The sequence below is a fragment of the Chenopodium quinoa genome, unplaced genomic scaffold (assembly GCF_001683475.1).
Source record: "Chenopodium quinoa cultivar QQ74 unplaced genomic scaffold, ASM168347v1, whole genome shotgun sequence".
In the NCBI taxonomy this organism is placed as follows: Eukaryota; Viridiplantae; Streptophyta; class Magnoliopsida; order Caryophyllales; family Amaranthaceae; genus Chenopodium; species Chenopodium quinoa.
In genome coordinates, this window is record NW_018742899.1 from 362,306 (window position 1) to 382,104 (window position 19,799).

General features: G+C 34.5%; 2 protein-coding genes across 2 annotated transcripts; one reads left to right on the top strand and one right to left on the bottom strand.

The window, feature by feature from the left end:
- Positions 1–5,793: 5,793 nt before the first annotated feature.
- On the bottom strand, positions 5,794–9,982 carry LOC110727046 (B3 domain-containing protein Os06g0112300-like). Its single transcript, XM_021906580.1, has 3 exons — positions 9,790–9,982; positions 7,256–7,391; positions 5,794–6,826 (listed from the first exon to the last, which is right to left on the bottom strand). The coding sequence occupies exons 2-3, from the start codon at positions 7,385–7,387 to the stop codon at positions 6,521–6,523; spliced, it is 438 nt and encodes a 145-aa protein (XP_021762272.1). The 5' UTR covers positions 7,388–7,391; positions 9,790–9,982; the 3' UTR covers positions 5,794–6,520.
- Positions 9,983–14,860: 4,878 nt separating this feature from the next.
- On the top strand, positions 14,861–19,775 carry LOC110727047. The gene is made up of 3 exons (XM_021906581.1): positions 14,861–16,133; positions 17,809–18,161; positions 18,645–19,775. The coding sequence occupies exons 1-3, from the start codon at positions 15,416–15,418 to the stop codon at positions 18,681–18,683; spliced, it is 1,110 nt and encodes a 369-aa protein (XP_021762273.1). The 5' UTR covers positions 14,861–15,415; the 3' UTR covers positions 18,684–19,775.
- Positions 19,776–19,799: the final 24 nt, after the last annotated feature.

The following is a 19,799-nucleotide window of genomic DNA, read 5'->3' on the forward strand; positions in this document are numbered from 1 at the left end:
GGGAGGTATTTATAACCTTGGGAAACGTGCCCATCTTAGGTTTAGGTAAACCTAGGGCCGATTGGGCTTCCCTCGGAAGTTGGGCCTGGGTGGCCGGTTTCTCCATTAGGCATGGAGTATGCCACATGTCTTGACATAACAGGTCCAAGGTGGACGAATAAGCGCGTGCCACGTGGGAAGCCCTGACTGTTCCAACTGGGGGACACTTGGCAGGACCTGATTGGTCCACGTGGCGCATTCCGATTGGTGGGAGAAAAATCCCCTAATCAGCAACCGTATGCCACGTCTGGTGGAGGGAGTGGCGGAGCCTCGTATGCATGTTCCTAATCGTCTTCCTCCTCCTGGCCATCCTGTCGTCGACGGCTAGTAGCCATAGCTGGCCTACCAACGTGGATGTGCTCCCAAGCCCATAACTGTAATAAAAAATACAAGTTAAGTTTAGTCACTGTTAAGTACGTAGTAGTTAAAAAATGGTATAAAATTAAATGGCTACCTGAAGCACAATCAAGGGACCGCCGATCTCCCATCTATCTCTCTGGGATGCTCGGCAAAGATGGCGATACAAGGTCGCAAGACACGCACTACCCGAGCTGTAGTCACGTATCCGCTCCCAGCTGTTCTCTAACAGCTGTAGGTAGATCAACAGTATGTGACTACCACTCTTATTACTAAAAAACGATCATATCAACATGAACAGGTACGCTCAAGCGTATCTCTGAACGACTCCATCATCAGCATCAGGAGGCAACACCCCAAATATCGGCGTCCTCAGGCCTCAACCCTAACACCCTCTCAACAAGGCCACGAGGGTCCAGTATAATGGGTCATGTCACTGCCCTACCACGTATTGGGAGTTATGTCAGTATCGCCACATCTCGGAGCATGACGTTGGCCTCCCTAACTGGTAGATGGAAGGAGTGAGTCACCTGTCTCCATCTCTCAACGAGCGCAGTAATTAGCACTCGATCTATAGGTGTGAAGGCCATCCTATAAAATCCGCGAAAACCCACAAAATCGATGTAATGTAGTACACGCGGGTCGACGACCCAATCTTCCACCGCCCTGTCAACATGGTGCCTGCAAAGCAAGCACCATGCTGGATCAACCTGTACAACCCACAAAATTACATTATTAGATCAATTAACATAAAAATTGCAAAAAAATAAAAATAAAGGTTTGGTAGATGAAAACTTACTGACTGCTCCCATATATCATGGCTCCGATGGGTGTCCTGAAGTGTCAGGACAGAAGGGTCAGCTGGTCCTGGGTCAGCTCGTGGCGGTCCCTGATCGTTTCCCTCCATGATATCTGTTCATTGCACAATGTAAAACAAGAAATCAGCTACATCCTAAGTGAAAACATGGTTCACACAACATGGTATTAAAATAAGACATAAACTAAGACCAATACCAGTCACAGCCCGTTCGAAACGGATAAGTTCTCTTATTGTGTCCTTCCTGATGACAACGACCACATTTGCTTGGTGGACAGTTAGTCTCATCCATATCATTTCGTATACGCTTCAACTTTGTCCGACCATGTCCTCGGACCATGCTCTCATCAGGAATGATTTTAGGCCCTCTGTATGTATTCCACGTCGTCTCACAAGGAATAGGCTAGAATTGTGGGGCATACATATTTGCATATGCCTCTGATCGTAGAAAACTGTCCACCCATGGTTCCTCAAAAAATTGAATACTTAAGACACACGGCTAGAACATGAGAACACGGTAGGTGAAATATCATAGGCTTGTTGCATGTACATGTTCTCAAATTAAAGTTAACGGTATGCTTATGACCTCCTTTTCTGCCTACCCTCTCTCCCCGGGGTGTTTTTACTTGGTATATACCAAGCTGACGGCTATAAACATCCATTGTATGGTATTTTGCTTTTCCGTTATTCTTCTCCAAAATGGAAGTGACCTTAGGTGAGTATGCATATTCCTCGACACGCTTAGCAAGTGAACTATCCCTTCTTATATTAAAATACTTGTTAACTCAGTGGAAAGTTAACTCGAATAGGGACATGATCGGCAGAAAATGAGCTCCCTTCAATACATTGTTAAATGTCTCTGAGAAATTTGTAGTATATATTTCATACCTACGACCAGCGTCATGAAACAAGGACCACCTGCGAAACGACACATCCATAATGTACTCTAGGGACTTAACACAAGATTCACCGATGGAACGTATATCTTCATCAAATTTTTTTTCTTTACGTTGGTAAGCAGCAGCCTTGAACCTATCTCTCATGTTGTTGTTCTTCACATAAGTCCTCAAGTTAGAGGCCATGTGTCGAACGCAAAACCTGTGAGAGGCCCGTGGCTCATGAAATCCAACATTCGTGTCAGTCATTGCAGCAATAATCCCAGCATGTCAGTCAGATATAACACATAGGCCATCTCGATCAGTAACATGAACCCGAATGCAGCTTAGAAACCAAGACCAACTGGAGGAGTTTTCCCCTTCAACTATTGCAAATGCTAGAGGAAATACCTGAAAAATTAGCATCAACACTTGTAGCAACCAAAAGTGTGCCTTTATATTTCCCATACAAGTCTGTCCCGTCGATAGAGAGAACACGCATGTAATGTTTAAACCCATCGATGCAAGGCTTGAAGGCCCAAAATACTCGTTCAAACACCTCCATGTTGCTGTAGTAAACGCCTTCAGCAATAGCTTTGTATTTCCATAAAACTACGGTGCCCGGGTTTGACTCTTGGAGGGCTTGCTTGAAAAAAGGAAGTCTGTTGTACGAACTCTCCCAATCCCCAAAAATTTCCGCAATAGCTTTTTGTTTGGCATACCACGCTCTTTGATAGGGAACATCGAATTGAAATTTGTTGGAAATGAGATGTTGTATGAATTCAACTCTCAAACATAGATCTTTCTGCACAAACGACTTCACATAGTCACAGATTATGGAGGAGTCCAAGTGTCGGTGATCTCTGGGCGAAACTTCATTCACGCAGTTCTCACGATGGGCCCTTGTAAGATACGATCTTAAAGGCATGTGTGTTCAGATTTGTTTTTGTATCACGTAGCGACCAACCACACTCCCTCTTGCATTTAAGATGAAGGACAGTCTCATTCGATGTCACCGTGGTGTAGAACTGATTTCGTTCTATGGAATACAATTTCACCATTTCCCGGAGCACTTTCTTACTGTCAAAAATCATGCCCTTCTCAAATTCTCCCCCGACAACAAACGAAGTCTGGCTCCCCGAATCAGCCCAATACATGTCCACCTCATAGTTCTCGTTTATTTGAGTGAACCAAGGCAATGGAGTTCTAGCCACAACATCATTAACAGACAATTCGTTGTTTATAACATCTTCCTCATATCCGTCCTCACCCTCATCGTTTCAATCCTCATACATATCAAGAACAGACAATTTGTTGTTTACAACAGGTTCAACAGTCACCAAAGTTTGAGACGGTGTTGCTTGAACATGTTCTTGCGTAGGAGAGTAACTATGCAACTGCATAGGTGATGAAATGTCATTGTTTGAGGTAGATGGATTAGGTTGCTGCAACATTGACATCGGTGATGAAAATTGATCGTCGTGTAACATTCTACTGAAAGATCTCATTCCATATTCAAATGACGGAATGTTGTATGAGGGCATTTGTAACGAGCTTGTATTGTATGAGGGAAGATATGTAGGTTGTTACTCTATCAATCGAATAGTCTATTGAGTACATATAGGCACCATTTCCGCATACAAATCAATGGGAAGAGACCTCATTGCAAGAACACCCCTCAAAACCTCCAAATGGTCATCATTTAATACAGGTAAGATTTGAATCCCACTAACACTCTCAATTAAACCTCATTTTAATGTTCAGTTCAACATTCGTTGGGTTTGAACCAGTTACAGTATAAACCTTCTTCAACAAATCATTGTAAGTCATACAAGGTTTCAATGCCAACGGTTCCATTTTTCCTCCTCTATACTCGACGTTCGATTCGACACACAAAATTTCACCCCCCCCCCAACGGCATAACAAAACAATCAACTGTGAAGCCATGTTCTACATAACAATCGGAACACATATTAGATGACACAAATACACAACACAACTAAAATCACAATGATTCCATTAAATCCTCAAGCTAAGCGTATATACAACGTAGTGTTCAACAATGTACTTATTTACCTAGTTAATCAACAATGTAGTATATATTTAAATGTACCTAATTCAACAATGTAGTTCGTAAACATACTTAAAATTTACACACTAAGTATGAAGAATAATGTATGCTTCGTATACATGATTTGAAATTAAACAACATACATATATATATACTTAATTTCAATAATTAAACAACAATGTATTATGTAGTTATACTTATTTCGCATACTTGAACAACAATATAGTAACCATTGTAAATTACAAACATAAATTCCCAAAAAACATCATAAACAAGTAAAATAGTTAAGTTCAATATATACCTCAAATACGATCAATTTACTGTGTAAAAGTGTTAAACAAAGAAGGAGGAATAATTTTTAGTGAGTATGATGAAGTTCTAAGCAATAGGATGTGATGAATTTGCTGCAAATATGAAGGATTGGGCGAGCAATGTGGCGCGGGTTAGGGTTTGGAAATTGGGGCTTTTCGTTTTCTTGAAGAACAATGAAAAAAAATAACATTACACTGCCTGAAATACCCAATACAAAAACGCCAACCACGCTGGCGTTTTTAGTACAACGGTAAAACGCCAACCAGGCTGGCGTTTTTACCTTGACCAATTTTTTAAAAATTTCAGTCAGGGTAAAAACGCCACCCTGGATGGCGCTTTTGCCTTGACTGATTTTTTTTTTTTAAAAAAATTGGCCAGGTTAAAAACGCCAGCCTGATTGGCGTTTTACCCTAGAAGCTTAGTTTGGTAAATAGTTTTACCATACATCTACTTTGGAAAATTGTTTCTATTAAAAGCTCACTTTGACAATTTTTCCTTCGCTCTAACTCTTGAATTGTTAAAGGGAGAGAAGTAATACGAATTACGGAGTACAAAAAGTAGTATACTCTTACGAAATTAAAAGGCGTTCAAATTTGCAATATGTAGTCCTAAGGGCTACATATAAGAATTAAATGCACTCTTGAAAATTATATAAAATTAGGAATTCATGACAAAAACACGCGCAAATCAGTGTAATTAATGTTTATATTATTATGATTTCCTAAATTTATACGATTTTCTAGTGTAAATTTAATGCTTATATGTAACCATGAGGGCTATGTATAGCATTTTCCTTAATTAGAAATACATGAAAAAAAAAATGTATTCCACACAAAACAAAGCCTTGTCACATTATCACCTAAATTTGATTTTATAACTGTACAATTTCTTTTGTAAACTAAGTTGATTGTTGATTTAAGAACATTTTTTAAAAAATTATTAATGCCTATGTAAACTTTTGTGTTCTTTACTTATCAATGGACATTGCCAAGATACCTATCTTAATAATTAAATCTTTACATAGTTTATCATATAGTATTAGTTTAATTTATATTTCCTTCATTCTCTTTTAAATACAACACTTTGACTTTTACACTATTTATAATTTCATATACTCTACTTTGACGGGCTTTGTTGATTTATGGTTAAGAAAAAATATAATCATGTGGAATCTTGTTAAATCCGTCTTGCTTTATAGTTTATTAATAATATCAAATTTTTAAATTTTTTCCATATTAGTAATAAAAGATATTTATTATTGAAATAACACATTAGTAAGCGTGAAATGAGAAGTCGTATTGCATTTAAAAGAAATCAAAGGAAGTACCATAAAATTACGCTTTTGAATATTGCTTTGTTTAAACTTGTTTTAACCGATGACAAATTGATAAGAATGACCATTCTTAGCTTGTTTACTAGCTATGAAAATTTGTACATAACTATTTATCTTTCTTTCTTTTTTTTTTTTTTTTTTTTTTTTTTTTTAATTAAAACTTAGGATAATTTCAACTGAATGACTCATACATATTATAATTAGCCTATGAGGATCAATTCATCAAATTGCCAATAATAATGGAAAATACAATAAAAAAAAAAAATTAACACCAAATTACCTTGAGTAGTGTTCACTGCCACTAATTTGCTCAACACTTTTCTAGAGAGCAGCTAACAACATTAGTATGCTTAAATATATTTTACAACAATGAGCTCCAAGCCTCCAACACAATAATCAACTAATTTTGATAATAACACTCCCTTCATTTGAAAAACCTTAATCTCTACATAATCCAATATACATAACAGTACATCAACTCCATATTACAAATTTGCAGTACTACACTACTACTATGTATCTTCGGGCCAAGCTAAGGTCATTGACTCGTAGCAAGCTATGTCGCAGACCGGTGGTGCCAACGTGCTTTACCTCAATGAACTGGATGCTCCAATTCAGCCTATAATACAGTACTGGAATACTTTCTTATTCAAAAGCCAAATCTTTCTAAGCTAAGAAATTTAAGTCAAGACCTTAAAGAAGCTTGATCATAATCTTCACTCAACAACTATGGGGTTATCACTTGTACCGTCATTTCCTAGTAAAATAGAAGGAAAGTCACCTCGAAGAACTTGAACCTTGAGTTTCAAAGCCTCATCACCAAGTGTCATGCGTTCAAAAATACAAACATCTCCAACCCTGAGTTTGTTGTCAACAACAAATTCTTTCCACGAGCTTAATTCAAATCTTTTATGGGTTGGATGTCTGCCGAAATAAGTTGTTTCCCAACTCTTTTTGCCACGAGTGAGGGTAACTGGGGCTGTTTTATGGGGCAATATATGAGCAATTGCTGCAGGAATTGTCTGAAGTCATCAATCAATCAGAAATTATAGTCAGCGACTCAGTGTGGCATCCTTGTAAGGATTGTATGCAAGCTAACTATGTATACGTTGTTTGACAACAAGAGATTTCATTTAGACTCGAGAGGGAAAGCCCGCAAATAGCTGATGAAGTAATTTTAAGAGCTTTAACTATGAGAGTGTGACAAAAAGTGAGAGGTCAATAAGCAGGTGTTGTAGTGTTGTGTGTATCATCAATGCTACCTCAAAAAGTCACAATGATAGCAAAAAACGTAAAAGTTCATTTATGCACCAAATTTCTATGAGCCATCTAGTGAATGAATCTAACCTTAATCATGAAGATAAGAATGAAACTATAAATCGCTATATTGTTCTTTAAATCCACAACTCCATACATTAATGAAACGTAAGAGAGTAAGAAGAAAATCCTACCATTTGATATGGACTACTGACGTGTGATTTGTAAAGAGTTACATGAAACATGGGATTGCCCGAAAGTGGCTCAATTTCTTCATCCTCTTCGGTATCTATAGATACAGGATCAAGCTGCTGCTCCTCGTTCATATCTCTTCATAATACAAAAAGTTCCATACATATCAAGAATCAAAACATTCATATAAGAGATACCTATTATATCAGAGCAATACTAAACATTAGCAGAGTAGCTGCTGGAATACATAAGTATAAGAGATCACTTCTTACTCAAGGAAAGATTAACAAAATAACAAAAGCAAAGTTGTTTAAAGTCACTAGTTTGCACTTTGTAGTATTGAAATGAAGCAAAACAAATCACAAACGCCTCTCTCTTCCTACACGTAGTTTAAGTCACTCTTAAATCCAGACGCTCTAGAGTCACGCACCCTCTAATAAACAATCAATTTGACCCATTCTGACAAATTACACATTAAGTTGAGCTTGGGAAAATGATCATCAATTTTGTCGACCAATTCAAGAGTTAGAGCGAAGGGGTGCAAATAAGATAAAACACGTACTCAAATCAACAATTCGAACTACAACCAATTCTAGGGGGGCAAATTACATGAAATCTAGTAGTACAAGATTAAAACTATGCTTAATGTGAGTCCATAATTTGAAAGCATCTCAAATCATTATCATAGCTAACTTGCAAGAAAAGATCGTTCTCAATTGGAGTAACCAATTTATCATCCAATCGCGCATTTTATATTACAACTTGCTCTTCACATAAATCATCACAATATATGTCACTAACTTGCAAGAAAAGATCATTTTCAATTGGAGTAACCAATTTGTCATTCAATAGTATTTGATTTCCCACTACTATTGCAACTTGTTCTTTCTTCCACATGATAGAGTTATGAGAAAGATAATGTTGGAAAGCTTAATTATATTGATGAATATACACGAGTATATATATTACAAGATTAGAACATTGAACATACCAAACTATGACTAGATACAATATATGACTAGGTACGTTAGCTAATTATAAGGGATATACTTAGACTTTCAAAATTAAGGAGTAAATCAAGGGATTTACATATTCTGAACAATAACTAATAATGATATGATGATGTAATCATCTTTATCCTTTATACGTCCCCGCAAGACGGACGTCCGGAACGAGAGACCGATCTTGGATATAACATCTCAAATCTTGTTCAATGTAGGAACTGAAGTGGTGGTAAGAAAGGTTGCACTGCATTGTGATTCTCCAATAAGGTTTGGAGGGAGTGGAGCATTAGAGGTTTTTTTTTTTGGGTGGAGGAGTTGCATGAAGAGTAAAAAGATAGTATATAGAGAGAGAATAAGAAGTTGTTTGTGAATGAGTGTTTTTCACGGTTTTTAAACACATGAACCATCGATTGTATAATTAAAAATAAAAAAAAAAAAAGAAATTTGCTAGCGTATGCTTGCAACAAATGGGAGAAAAAAAAATATAGAGGTTCCTTCACCACCTTTGAAGGCGAGATAAAAAAAATTATAATGGTGGTGGTGGTGGTGCTGGTGGTTTAGAACGGAATGTTATGTTTCTCCATAATGGTTTTGTAGAGAGAATTTCATATATGATAACACATGGTAGGTAAACTACGGGATACCGAAAAAGGATTGTTTCTCCGTGTAAGGGGTTTGGAGAAAAAAAAAAAGTTATATATGACATCTCTTGGTACATGAAATACGGGGTGTCAAAAGAGTTGAACGAAAAGTGTGATTTTGGTTTAAAGCTTTTCGAGAAGGAAGTTTGATATGGTCACCATCATTTGTCGGCGTCGGCAAAGGGTTTTAACAGTGTAACTATGGTAGTAGCGGAAGCAAGAAAATATGAATCAAAAACTCTTGATACCATGATAGAGTTATGAGAAAGAGAATGTTGGAAAGCTTAACTATATTGATGAATATACACGAGTATATATAGTACAAAATTAGAATATTGAACATACCAAACTATGACTAGATACAATATATGACTAGGTACGTTAGCTAATTATAAGGGATATACTTAGACTTTCAAAATTAAAGAGTAAATCGAGAGATTTACATATTCTAAACAATAACTAATAATGATAATGATGATATAATCATCTTTTATCCTTTATACCACACTTGTAATAGCCAAAGACAGGATCAAAGATCAATACTTAGTCTTTGAAGCAAGTAGACTAGCTAAATATTAATTTATCACAATTAGCAAAACCAAATTACGAATTACAACAAATTGATCTAATATCACTTTAAAAAGGGAAATATTGTACATTATTACCACTCTCAAACTCCTTTTAAGAATTATTGTTTTTTACTTTACAAAAATTCTCATTTGTCTGTGCAATCAAACAAAATTCTCTTAAATTTAACTATAAACAACAAGATTAATTTAAGAATGTTGTACTTGTTAGAATCAGATTAAACAAAAACTGCATAAATGTAACAAAGATACATTCAAATTTGATTGACAATAATTTAAAAAGTAAAAAGAAATTTGAACTAACACTTGAAAAGGAGGAAGAAGAATCAAAGTAGTGGGGTTGTATGCCAACGCCGTAAAAGAGAGCCGGTGGTCGGAGGTTCTGTGGTTGAGTCCGGTGAGAAGAAGGGAATGTTTTGAGCTCCGTATTTGTTGAATTGAATTCCTCGGTGTCTAATAATGTAATGATATTGACCGTCAAACGGATGCACTACAACTCTACAAGTCTACAAGAATTCAATGACTAATGTATTGTCAATTTTACTTCGTAGTCCGCATTTGGCAAACTTTTTCCACACCTACACTTACGAAAAGAGAGAGGGACTTCAAAGTCTACAATTTTGGGTTAACAAAAGTTATACTCTTATCAATTTCCATCAATTCTATAATAATCGCAATATTAGGATATATACGAAGTTTTTGAAAAAATATATGTTGATGGCCAAAAGTATACAATACGAAATAAATATTTTTCATAATATTTCGTATAAATTATAATTAGTAGGAGAGAGAAAGAATTAAAAAAAAAGTAGTGTAAGATCTATTCACTTCATCTTGTAACTCAAATTATTTTTATTGATTCTCTATAATATTTTTTTTCTTTAAAGTTACAGATTTTTACTGAATATTACTTCCTCTGTTTCTATTTAGTTGATACGTTTAATTTAGGCAGGCATATTAAGGATATGAGAGAGAATGATAAAGCAGGTGGGGTACACTAAAAAAACAAGGTGTAAAACTTACTTCAAAAGGAAACATGTCAACTAAAAATAAACTTCCTAAAAAAAATACGTGTAAAAAAAAAGAAGGTAAGTATTTTTTAAGGTATCGGGACTGAGTAGGGTTTGTAGGAGGGGAAGATAATGAAATATTTGTCGAATGTGATTAAGGAGAGATGAGAAGTAATCAAATAATAGTTTATCCTCACCAAATAAAAAGTGCTGAAATTATTTTAAAATAGACGTAAAAAAAATGTTTTAATTATTAAAATGGAGGAAAAACTTAAAAAATATATCGAAATTATTCCAATAAGGGTGATAACATACAACTATATACGTAGGAAAAAAAAAAGTTCCAGAAAGAGACACATGTACAAATATGATATTAGCAATTTATATTTTTATTTACAGACTCCATTATAATGCATACTGACAAAAAAAAATGATAAAAGCGAGAGACTGTAGGAATAAGACATAGGTATGTGTCTTGATATTATTATCAGCACATAGCTAATATAATTACTTTAGCTAATAATAATCAACGAGCTCTAGTAATAAGAACATTGACCCTGTTTTAAAATTCAATAATCACATCTTAATTCGAAATACGTACTCCCTATGTTTCTATTTATTTGTCCCATAGCAAAAATCGGGGTCAAACTTTAAAATCTTTGACCATAAATTTTCATTAATTTATAATGATAATATAGTTAAGAGGGATCTTGTTTGATTCGTCTCATTGTATACTTTTTAAATATCAAGTTTTTATAATTTTTACGCATATGAAAATCGAGATATTTACGTCTTAAAACACGTGTTGGAGACCGTAAATAATCCAATGGAGCAAATAAATTGAGATGGAGGGAATAGTACATATTTTAATGCTCCCTAAAAGCATCGAAATTATTCTGCAAACTACATCTAATAAACTAATAAGAAATAAACAAGATTGAACCTATAATATATAGTTCTCTTACGGAAAATTTGTTAATTACTACCTACAAAAAACAGATTTTGTGAATTACTACCTATAAAAAAAAAGTTTGTCAATTACTACCTAATTTATTTTTATTTTTTTTGTGAATTGCTACCTTTTCCTTAATCTGCCCCTAATTAAGTGATTTAAACTCTTAATGACATCATTATCCAGCCAAATTGTAATCAGTTAAAAAAAATATAAAAAAATAAAAAAAAATGTAAAAATAAATATAAAATCAGAAAATAAAAAAAAATTCAGAAAATTAATAAAAAAAATTCAAAAAATTAATAAAAATTCAGAAAATTATTTTAAAAATACGAAAAATTAATTAAAATTCAGAAAATTATAAAAAAAAAATCTGAAAAATATTTTAAAAAATACAAAAAATTAATTAAAAATTCAGAAAATCATTTTAAAAAATAAGAAAATCAATTAAAAAAAATAAGAAAATTATTTTTAAAAATACGAAAAATTATTTAAAATTCAGAAAATTAAAAATAAAAATCAGAATATTATTTTAAAAAATCAGGAAATTAATAAAAAATTCAGAAAAATATAAAAAAATCAGAAAATTATTTTAAAAAATACGAAAAATTAATTAAAAATTCAGAAAATTAAAAATTAAAATCAGAAAATTATTTTAAAAAATACGGAAAATTAATTAAAAATTCAGAAAATTAAAAATAAAATCAGAAAATTATTTTAAAAAATCAGAAATTTAATAAAAAAATTCAGAAAATTATAAAAAAAAAATCAGAAAATTATTTTAAAAAATACGAAAAATTAATTAAAAATTCAGAAAATTAAAATTAAAAATCAGAAAAATTATTTTTAAAAAGCAGAAAATTAATAAAAAATTCAGAAAATTTAAAAAAAATTAGAAAATTATTTTAAAAAATACAAAAATTAATTAAAAAAAAAAAACCGAACCCAGAACCCAGCCCTCCAGCCGACACCCAGCCCACGCAACCACCTCCCCTTAAAATCGCCGGAAACAACCACCATTTTCCCCGGAAAACGCCCCCTCCCCCTCGCTGGCCAATTCCGCCACCCTATTAAACCCAAACCCACCCAGAAAACCACCCTAATCGAACCCCTATATCGATTTAGGGTGGTTTCGAAACCCTAAATCCCTAAATCGATATAGGGGTTTTCGATTAGGGTGGGTTTGGGTTTAATAGGTGGCGGAATTGGTCGGCGAGGAGGAGGGGGCATTTTCCGGCGACAATGGTGGTTGTTTCTGGCGATTTTAAGGGGAGGGGGTTGCGTGAGCTGGGTGTCGGGCTGGGGGGCTGGGTTCTGGGTTCGGTTTTTTTTTTTTTTATTAATTTTTGTATTTTTTAAAATAATTTTCTGATTTTTTTTTAATTTTCTGATTTTTTTAAATTTTCTGAATTTTTTATTAATTTTCTAATTTTTAAAAATAATTTTCTGATTTTTATTTTTAATTTTCTGAATTTTTAATTAATTTTTTGTATTTTTTAAAATAATTTTCTGATTTTTTGTATAATTTTCTGAATTTTTTATTAATTTCCTGATTTTTTAAAATAATATTCTGATTTTTATTTTTAATTTTCTGAATTTTAAATAATTTTTCGTATTTTTTAAAATAATTTTCTTATTTTTTTTAATTGATTTTATTTTTTTTAAAAATAATTTTCTGAATTTTTAATTAATTTTTTGTATTTTATAAAATATTTTTCTGATTTTTTTTATAATTTTCTGAATTTTAATTAATTTTTCGTATTTTTAAAAATAATTTTCTGAATTTTTATTAATTTTTTGAATTTTTTTATTAATTTTCTGAATTTTTTTTATTATTTTCTGATTTTATATTTATTTTTACATTTTTTTATATTTTTTTTAACTGATTACAATTTGGCTGGATAATAATGTCATTAAGAGTTTAAATCACTTAATTAGGGGCAGATTAAGGAAAAGGTAGCAATTCACAAAAAAAAAAAAAAATTAGGTAGTAATTGACAAACTTTTTTTTTATAGGTAGTAATTCACAAAATCTGTTTTTTGTAGGTAGTAATTAACAAATTTTCCTTCTCTTACTCAACAACTATAGGATTATAGCTTGTATCTCCTCCTCCTCCTCCTCCTTCTTCTTCTTCTTTGCATTCTTTATCTTCTTCTTCGCCGCTTTTGAGTAGAGCAGCCGGAAAGTCACCTCGAAGAACCTGAACCTTTAACCTCATTGGATCTTTCGACATGAGCTCGAAAGTACAAATATCTCCTACCTTAAGTTTGTTGTCAACAACAAATTGTTTCCATCTATTATCGAACCTTTTATGTACTACATTTTTACCGATGTAGTTCATCCTCCAACTCTTAGTGCCACGAGTGAGGATCATCGGGACTTCGATGTCAGGAAGGATTCGAGCACCTTCAGCCGGTATTGTCTGATATTGATGTAATCAAAGAAACTTCTCAATAACGTAATAAAATGGACCATTATTGCATTATTTATCTACCTATATTCTAGTAAATTGAAAGAGATAAAAGAAAAACATACCAATAGATAGCGAGGACAAACATGCGTCTTAGTAAGAATGATATGGAAGAATGGTGCTCCTGTCTTCGGTTCGATATCAATATCCTCACAAGTATTCACTCTTGGTTTCATTTCTCTATAACACAAGGTGGAACTGGTCATGGCACACGAACGTGCTGCACTGCTGCCTTGGCCTTAGTCACCTCACTTAGCCGCTCAAGAACTTGTGTGTACTCGTATTGTTAGTACTACGAGTAGTATTTGTTTTGCCTACTAGTAACCCCTTTTATATAGAAGAGTGAAAGAAGATTGCAACCCCAAGTGCAAGCTAAGCTAATTGAGCTTCTAGTACATCGAGCTACAAAGTAACTACGTGCAATAAATTTGGGAGTATAGGAGTCGAGTTGTGATTGGTCACACGGAGGAGTACAATGGCGTATGTAAGATAAGGTACTGTAATTAGAATCTTGTAAGGTAAGAAAATGCATTAACAATAAACACATTTACTGAAAAAGAAGTGGATCGATTCTCATTATCGTCTTTATGGCTCACTAAACACCTAAAAGCATTACCTAATATGACAAAATAACGTAAAAGTAATTGAAATTTGACTTAGACACGCAAGTAAATTTCATGGAAATGTAAACTTAGGATGTGCCCAATTAAATAACCATAATAACTAGTGAGCCTTGCTAGACACAAGGGTGAAGGGCCCAATGAACAATCGAACATCACATATCAATTATCATCGTAACTCAAGTTAATTATTTTGGCGCGAAAAAATGTTCCAGAAAGAGACATGTGTACATACATGACATCAGCAGTTATGTTTTCTATTTACAGACTCCATTAATACTCAGGTTCTCTCTTCTTCTATTCTGTAAAAATACAGAAAAATCTGAAATTTAACCCGAAAATTTAAAAATGTCGGATCAAAAAATTTCCGGCTCAATTTCCCAGTGAAATAATCACAGAAATCTTAACCCGATTACCCGCACAATCCGTTTGTCGATTCAAATGTGTTTCAAAAACCTGGAAATCCTTAATCTGTGATCCCCATTTCGTCACTTCCTACATTGTTCACAACTCATCTTCATCTTCATGGATTATCGTTGATCGATTTGTCACCGAGTCAAAAGAGAAGGTAACTCAGTTCAACCCAGCTCAAAACCCTAACATTTCATCACTTTCTGCAAATCATCATCGTTTAATTTACGAACCAGTTACTAGTGAGTGGAAACCTACCAAAAACCCACCTGTAATTGTAGCTTCTAGCAATGGGTTGCTTCTGTTTTCGTTTCATATCGAAAGAGATCCCTTTGAGAAAAACCCGAATCAATTTTCTCATCGCAAAACGGATTTTGTTTTGGTTGTCATAAACCCAGTAACCGGTGAGTGGGTCCCACTTCCGAAACCCGAGGACTCGATAAATAAGCTGAATTCTGTAGGGTTCATGTCAAGGCTTGATTGTTCTTGTAATGGGGTTGTGGAGAAGTTTATTGTTGTCGAGTATCAGCCCATTGTTGGGAGTGATTCTGGTTCTTTATTGTGCTTTTCGTCGGATACCGGCAAATGGGTTGATAAACCTGCTAGTTATATGCTTGGGATGCATTTTTGGAGGGCTGAAGGGGTGTTTGAGTTTGCTGGACGTTTCTTTTGGGTTGATTTAAGTTGTGGGGTGATTACTTGGGATGATGATGACCCTTTTCGCGGTGTTGAGGAGGAGAAGGAGATGGCTCGATGTCGGTTTATTCCGCTTCCTAAGGGGTGTAGGAAGCCCTTTAATACTCTGAAATTGGAGGATGAACGGGACATTTTCGGGGCTGGAGGGTATATTCACTATATGGAGATGTTTAGAAAAGGAGATTATGTGTTGACGTTGTGGAGGTTAAAAGATTTTGAATCTGGTGTGAATGAATGGAATTTGGTGTACAATTTGTCTCGTGTGGATGTTGAGTGTGTTCTTTGTTGTGGTGTGGATAAGTCACTGCCCCGGCCTTGTTTCATCCATCCTTTTGATGTTGATATAGTCTTCTTTAGCACGGAAGATCGAATCTTTTCCTATAATCTTCAGACTCAAAAGGTGGAGGCTGATGCTAGCTTCACTGGACATAAGTATGTTATCCCATTTGTGCTCCCGTGTTGGCCAACTTTGCTTCCTCCCCGGTTGTGTAAGTGGCTCTTTCAATGTTTCATTAGCTCTAGCCTGTTCGTAGAATAGTGTTGTGATATCTCTGTATCATACTTGCGTTATGTCTATCCATCTTCAAGGTTTATTAGATGCAATATTGAACTTGTAAACTATTCTCTAATCACAAACTTTATGTTGCATTTAATGTTGTGCTTTAAGTAATCCGTTGCAATAAGTACCTTGTATTCAATGTGGGAGCTTTCTTACAAATAACTAGTCTTGGGCCAGATGTTTTTAAAGCTGCAACTGTCCAACTGATGGTATATCACAACAATGTACTATATGAGCTAGAAGTTAGGTCGCGTGATGACATCGATGTGTTATAATATGGCTGGACACTATGCTTCTAGGCTTGCTCTATCATTAGCTCAACTCAAGTGCTCGTTAATGCTCTAGCCAGTTCATAGAATAGTGTGGTGATATCTCTGTATTATACGTGCCATATGGTCTATCCATTTTTGAGGTTAGAGTCTATATTGGACTTGTCAACTATTCTTTGAATACAAACTTTATGTTGATGCTGTGCTTTAAGTAATTCATTGCAATAAGTACTTAGTAATTAGTATTCAAGTGGTATTGTGTGGGAGCTTTCTTTACAAAGTGACTAGTCTTGGGCCGGATGTTTTTTGTGTTGCAAGTTGCAACTGATGGTATATCACCACAATGCACTATATGAGCTTGAATTTAGGTGTTGTGATGACATCGTTGTTTTATATTAATATATGTTTGAACCCTATGCTTCTAGGCTTGTTCTATCATTACCTCTTTAAATAATGGTTATTTGTTTGTTGAACTTGTGCACCTTGTGTTTCTTCCAGAGCAATTTCTAGGAATGATCATTTGTTCTGTCTTACTTGCGCATTTTGTATCTTCTCCTATCAAATGTGAGGCTAAGCCATCTCTGATATTGTTCCACTTCCCTCCTTGCAACTTACTTTTATATTTTTCATTTAATAATCACTTCATCCCACCAAGATTTAGCTTGTCTTACTGGAGCTTCTGCAGTACCTAAGTTCCTTCTTTGACCTTTTGTTTACCTTGAAGTTGTAGTTTCATACATCAGAATTTCTGCATTATTCTCTTTAATCGCGACTCAAAACCTCCAATCTTTATTTTAAGAAGAAATTTATGATTGATAATATCTAAGCTTGTCTCAGAAAGTTGAATGGGAACTTCTCTCTTTTATGTGCAATAGCTACTTTGCTTCGGTGATTGAGCAACCCTATCAGGAATTGGCACAAAGAAACTTTTGTCTCATTGTTTTGTGCTTCTCTTAAAACTGATTCTTGGTTGGTTATCTTGTAGCTATTGTCTTGCCTCATGAACATATTCTGTTGATAATCTATTTCTGTGCTGTGTTTTCTTTAGTTCCCTATCCGACGATAGATTTTGGGAGTGGCATATTCAGAATGCTCTTGTTAGTTTACATGAACTTTTTATTTTTTTAATCTCGGGGAAGCATATTGTGCACTTAATGACAACCCTATGTGAAGCGATTGTGGTTTGTATGAATTCTTGTTTTGCCAGACCTAGGTATACCACAAATGTTATGTCATTATAAGATTTGCTTTCCTCTACTCCACCTTCCCTCCTTATTTTGCCTAGTTATTTTACTGATGTCCTTATGATTTGAAAACCTTGGTGGCTTTTTGCAGATGCTGCCTATGCGAAAGAGGAGGGCAATGAACTCTTTAAGAACAAGAAATTTGATGAAGCTATAAATTGCTATTCCAGAAGCATTGCACTGTCACGTACTGCATTCGCTTATGCAAACAGAGCATTGGCATACCTCAAGGTCTGCAGATTCCGGGAGGCCGAGGATGACTGCACTGAGTCCTTGAAATTGCACGGCGAGTATTTTAAAGTGTATGCACGCAGAGCAATTGCTAGGAAAGAACTTGGTAATCTTGAAGGATCTATGGAGGATATTGATTATGCCTTGAAGTTGGAGCCACTTAACAAAGCAATGAAGGAGCAACATGCTGAAATCAAGATCTTGCTTGAGAAGGTAGGGACTTTTCTAGACTCATCTGACCCAAAGGGAATTATATATATTGGCTTTGAGCAATCTGCTTATCTTCTGTAAATCATAAAATCAAATTTTTATTGAAAACCTTTTTGTCCAGCTTGATTTAGGAACAGGGAGAGGGGAAGAGTAGAGTGTTTGTTGTCTCACCAATGTTATTCATATCTGATTAATCTTTTTGTGATGAATCTTGCAAGTCATGCATTATATATTTGGATGGTGGCAAATTAAAGATGGGAAAGAACTATTCCTTATGTGTTTAGACTTTAGTACTAACTATTTTGGTTACAGGTTTTCTTTTTATGTATTATGATTTATGCATGCAGTAACTGGCTTTAAGCAAGGGCATAATCTTACCCTCTTTCAACATGTTGTTGACTTATTTTCTTCATTGGTCATTACATGTATATATAATTCGAACTAAATTGTTCACCAACTTTGTCTTTGTCTTTGTATCTTGGCCAGGCTTCCTATATGGGATCTGCTGCTCATATGGAGGATTAACCGTGCACTTGTTGATTGGTGTGGTGAAAGAACTGCATATGTTGCGGCATTACATCAGAAGTAGGCTGCTTCCATTCCACTAATGAGTAGAAACCTTGTCCAGCTTAATTCCTTAGCTTATCTAGTTGTCCCTCTAATACTTAATTAAGAAGCTTTTTCAGCTGATATCAGGCCTGTTAATATGTCTATTGTTGCAACTTAGACTAATGTAGAGATGACTCGTATCTATTGAGACTGCGAGTCTGCAGCACCTTTTCAGTTGAGATGGTTGTAGAACTTCGGCTGTATCTGTTGTTATCATCGGAACTCTATGAATCACCTAGTTGTTTACAAGTTGTCATACAGTGGCTGGTATCTTGTTCTTACCCTCCATTACCACCCTTTTTTCAGATATTGACTCAGTGACTTGATTGGTGTCATGGCGTGAAGCTAATTTTCATCATTACTATTATGTGTTTTTTTTTTTATTATTCTGTTAGCTGGTAGTTGCTGATGTCTACAGCTGCCAAATTTGTTACCCAAGTGTTAGTTATATATTTATTCACAAAAGTTTGTGATAATTATAACTTTCGTGTTACAAAGATCATTTGAAGGATGATTTGTCCATAAAAATTGTGATCAGTCTCGAAGGTGATAGAGATCTAATTGCTGATGCTTCCTGATTAAGTACTCGAGCTCTTATCGTCAACCTTGGAAGTTTTTTGTTATTTGTTACTCTTTAATGGTGTAATAAGGCTGTGATTTCATGCTCTTTATGATCCAAAGAGACACTTTAAATTATATAAATGGGGGGTAATCTCATTTGGATGATCCTTGATGAGTCTTAACTTTTCAGTCAACTAAACGCAGGGATGACGACTAAGTATGAATAACTCAGGCCATAATCTGATTTAGTTAGCATTTTAAGGGTTGATAACTTGTCTCTTAATTTGAACTTACTCCCATGAATAACTTATAACCCCTCAAAAAAAAAAAAAAAAAAAAAAAAAAAAAGTTATTACAGTACTATTTATAGAACTGCAGACACCAATTGTTGTTAAACGATAAATCTAGCACCCACAAACTGCATGCTCTGTTTTTTAAACTCGGAGAATGCAGTACATTATAAATGCATAC

Coding starts and splice junctions, on each gene's coding strand:
- LOC110727046 (XM_021906580.1), bottom strand. CDS start 7,387: ATGAACGAGGAGCAGCAGCTTGATCCTGTATCTATAGATACCGAAGAG. Junction 6,827..7,255: donor TCAGTAGTCCATATCAAATG/GTAGGATTTTCT, acceptor TGATGACTTCAG/ACAATTCCTGCAGCAATTGC.
- LOC110727047 (XM_021906581.1), top strand. CDS start 15,416: ATGTCAAGGCTTGATTGTTCTTGTAATGGGGTTGTGGAGAAGTTTATT. Junction 16,134..17,808: donor TTTGCTTCCTCCCCGGTTGT/GTAAGTGGCTCT, acceptor GGCTTTTTGCAG/ATGCTGCCTATGCGAAAGAG. Junction 18,162..18,644: donor TCAAGATCTTGCTTGAGAAG/GTAGGGACTTTT, acceptor TATCTTGGCCAG/GCTTCCTATATGGGATCTGC.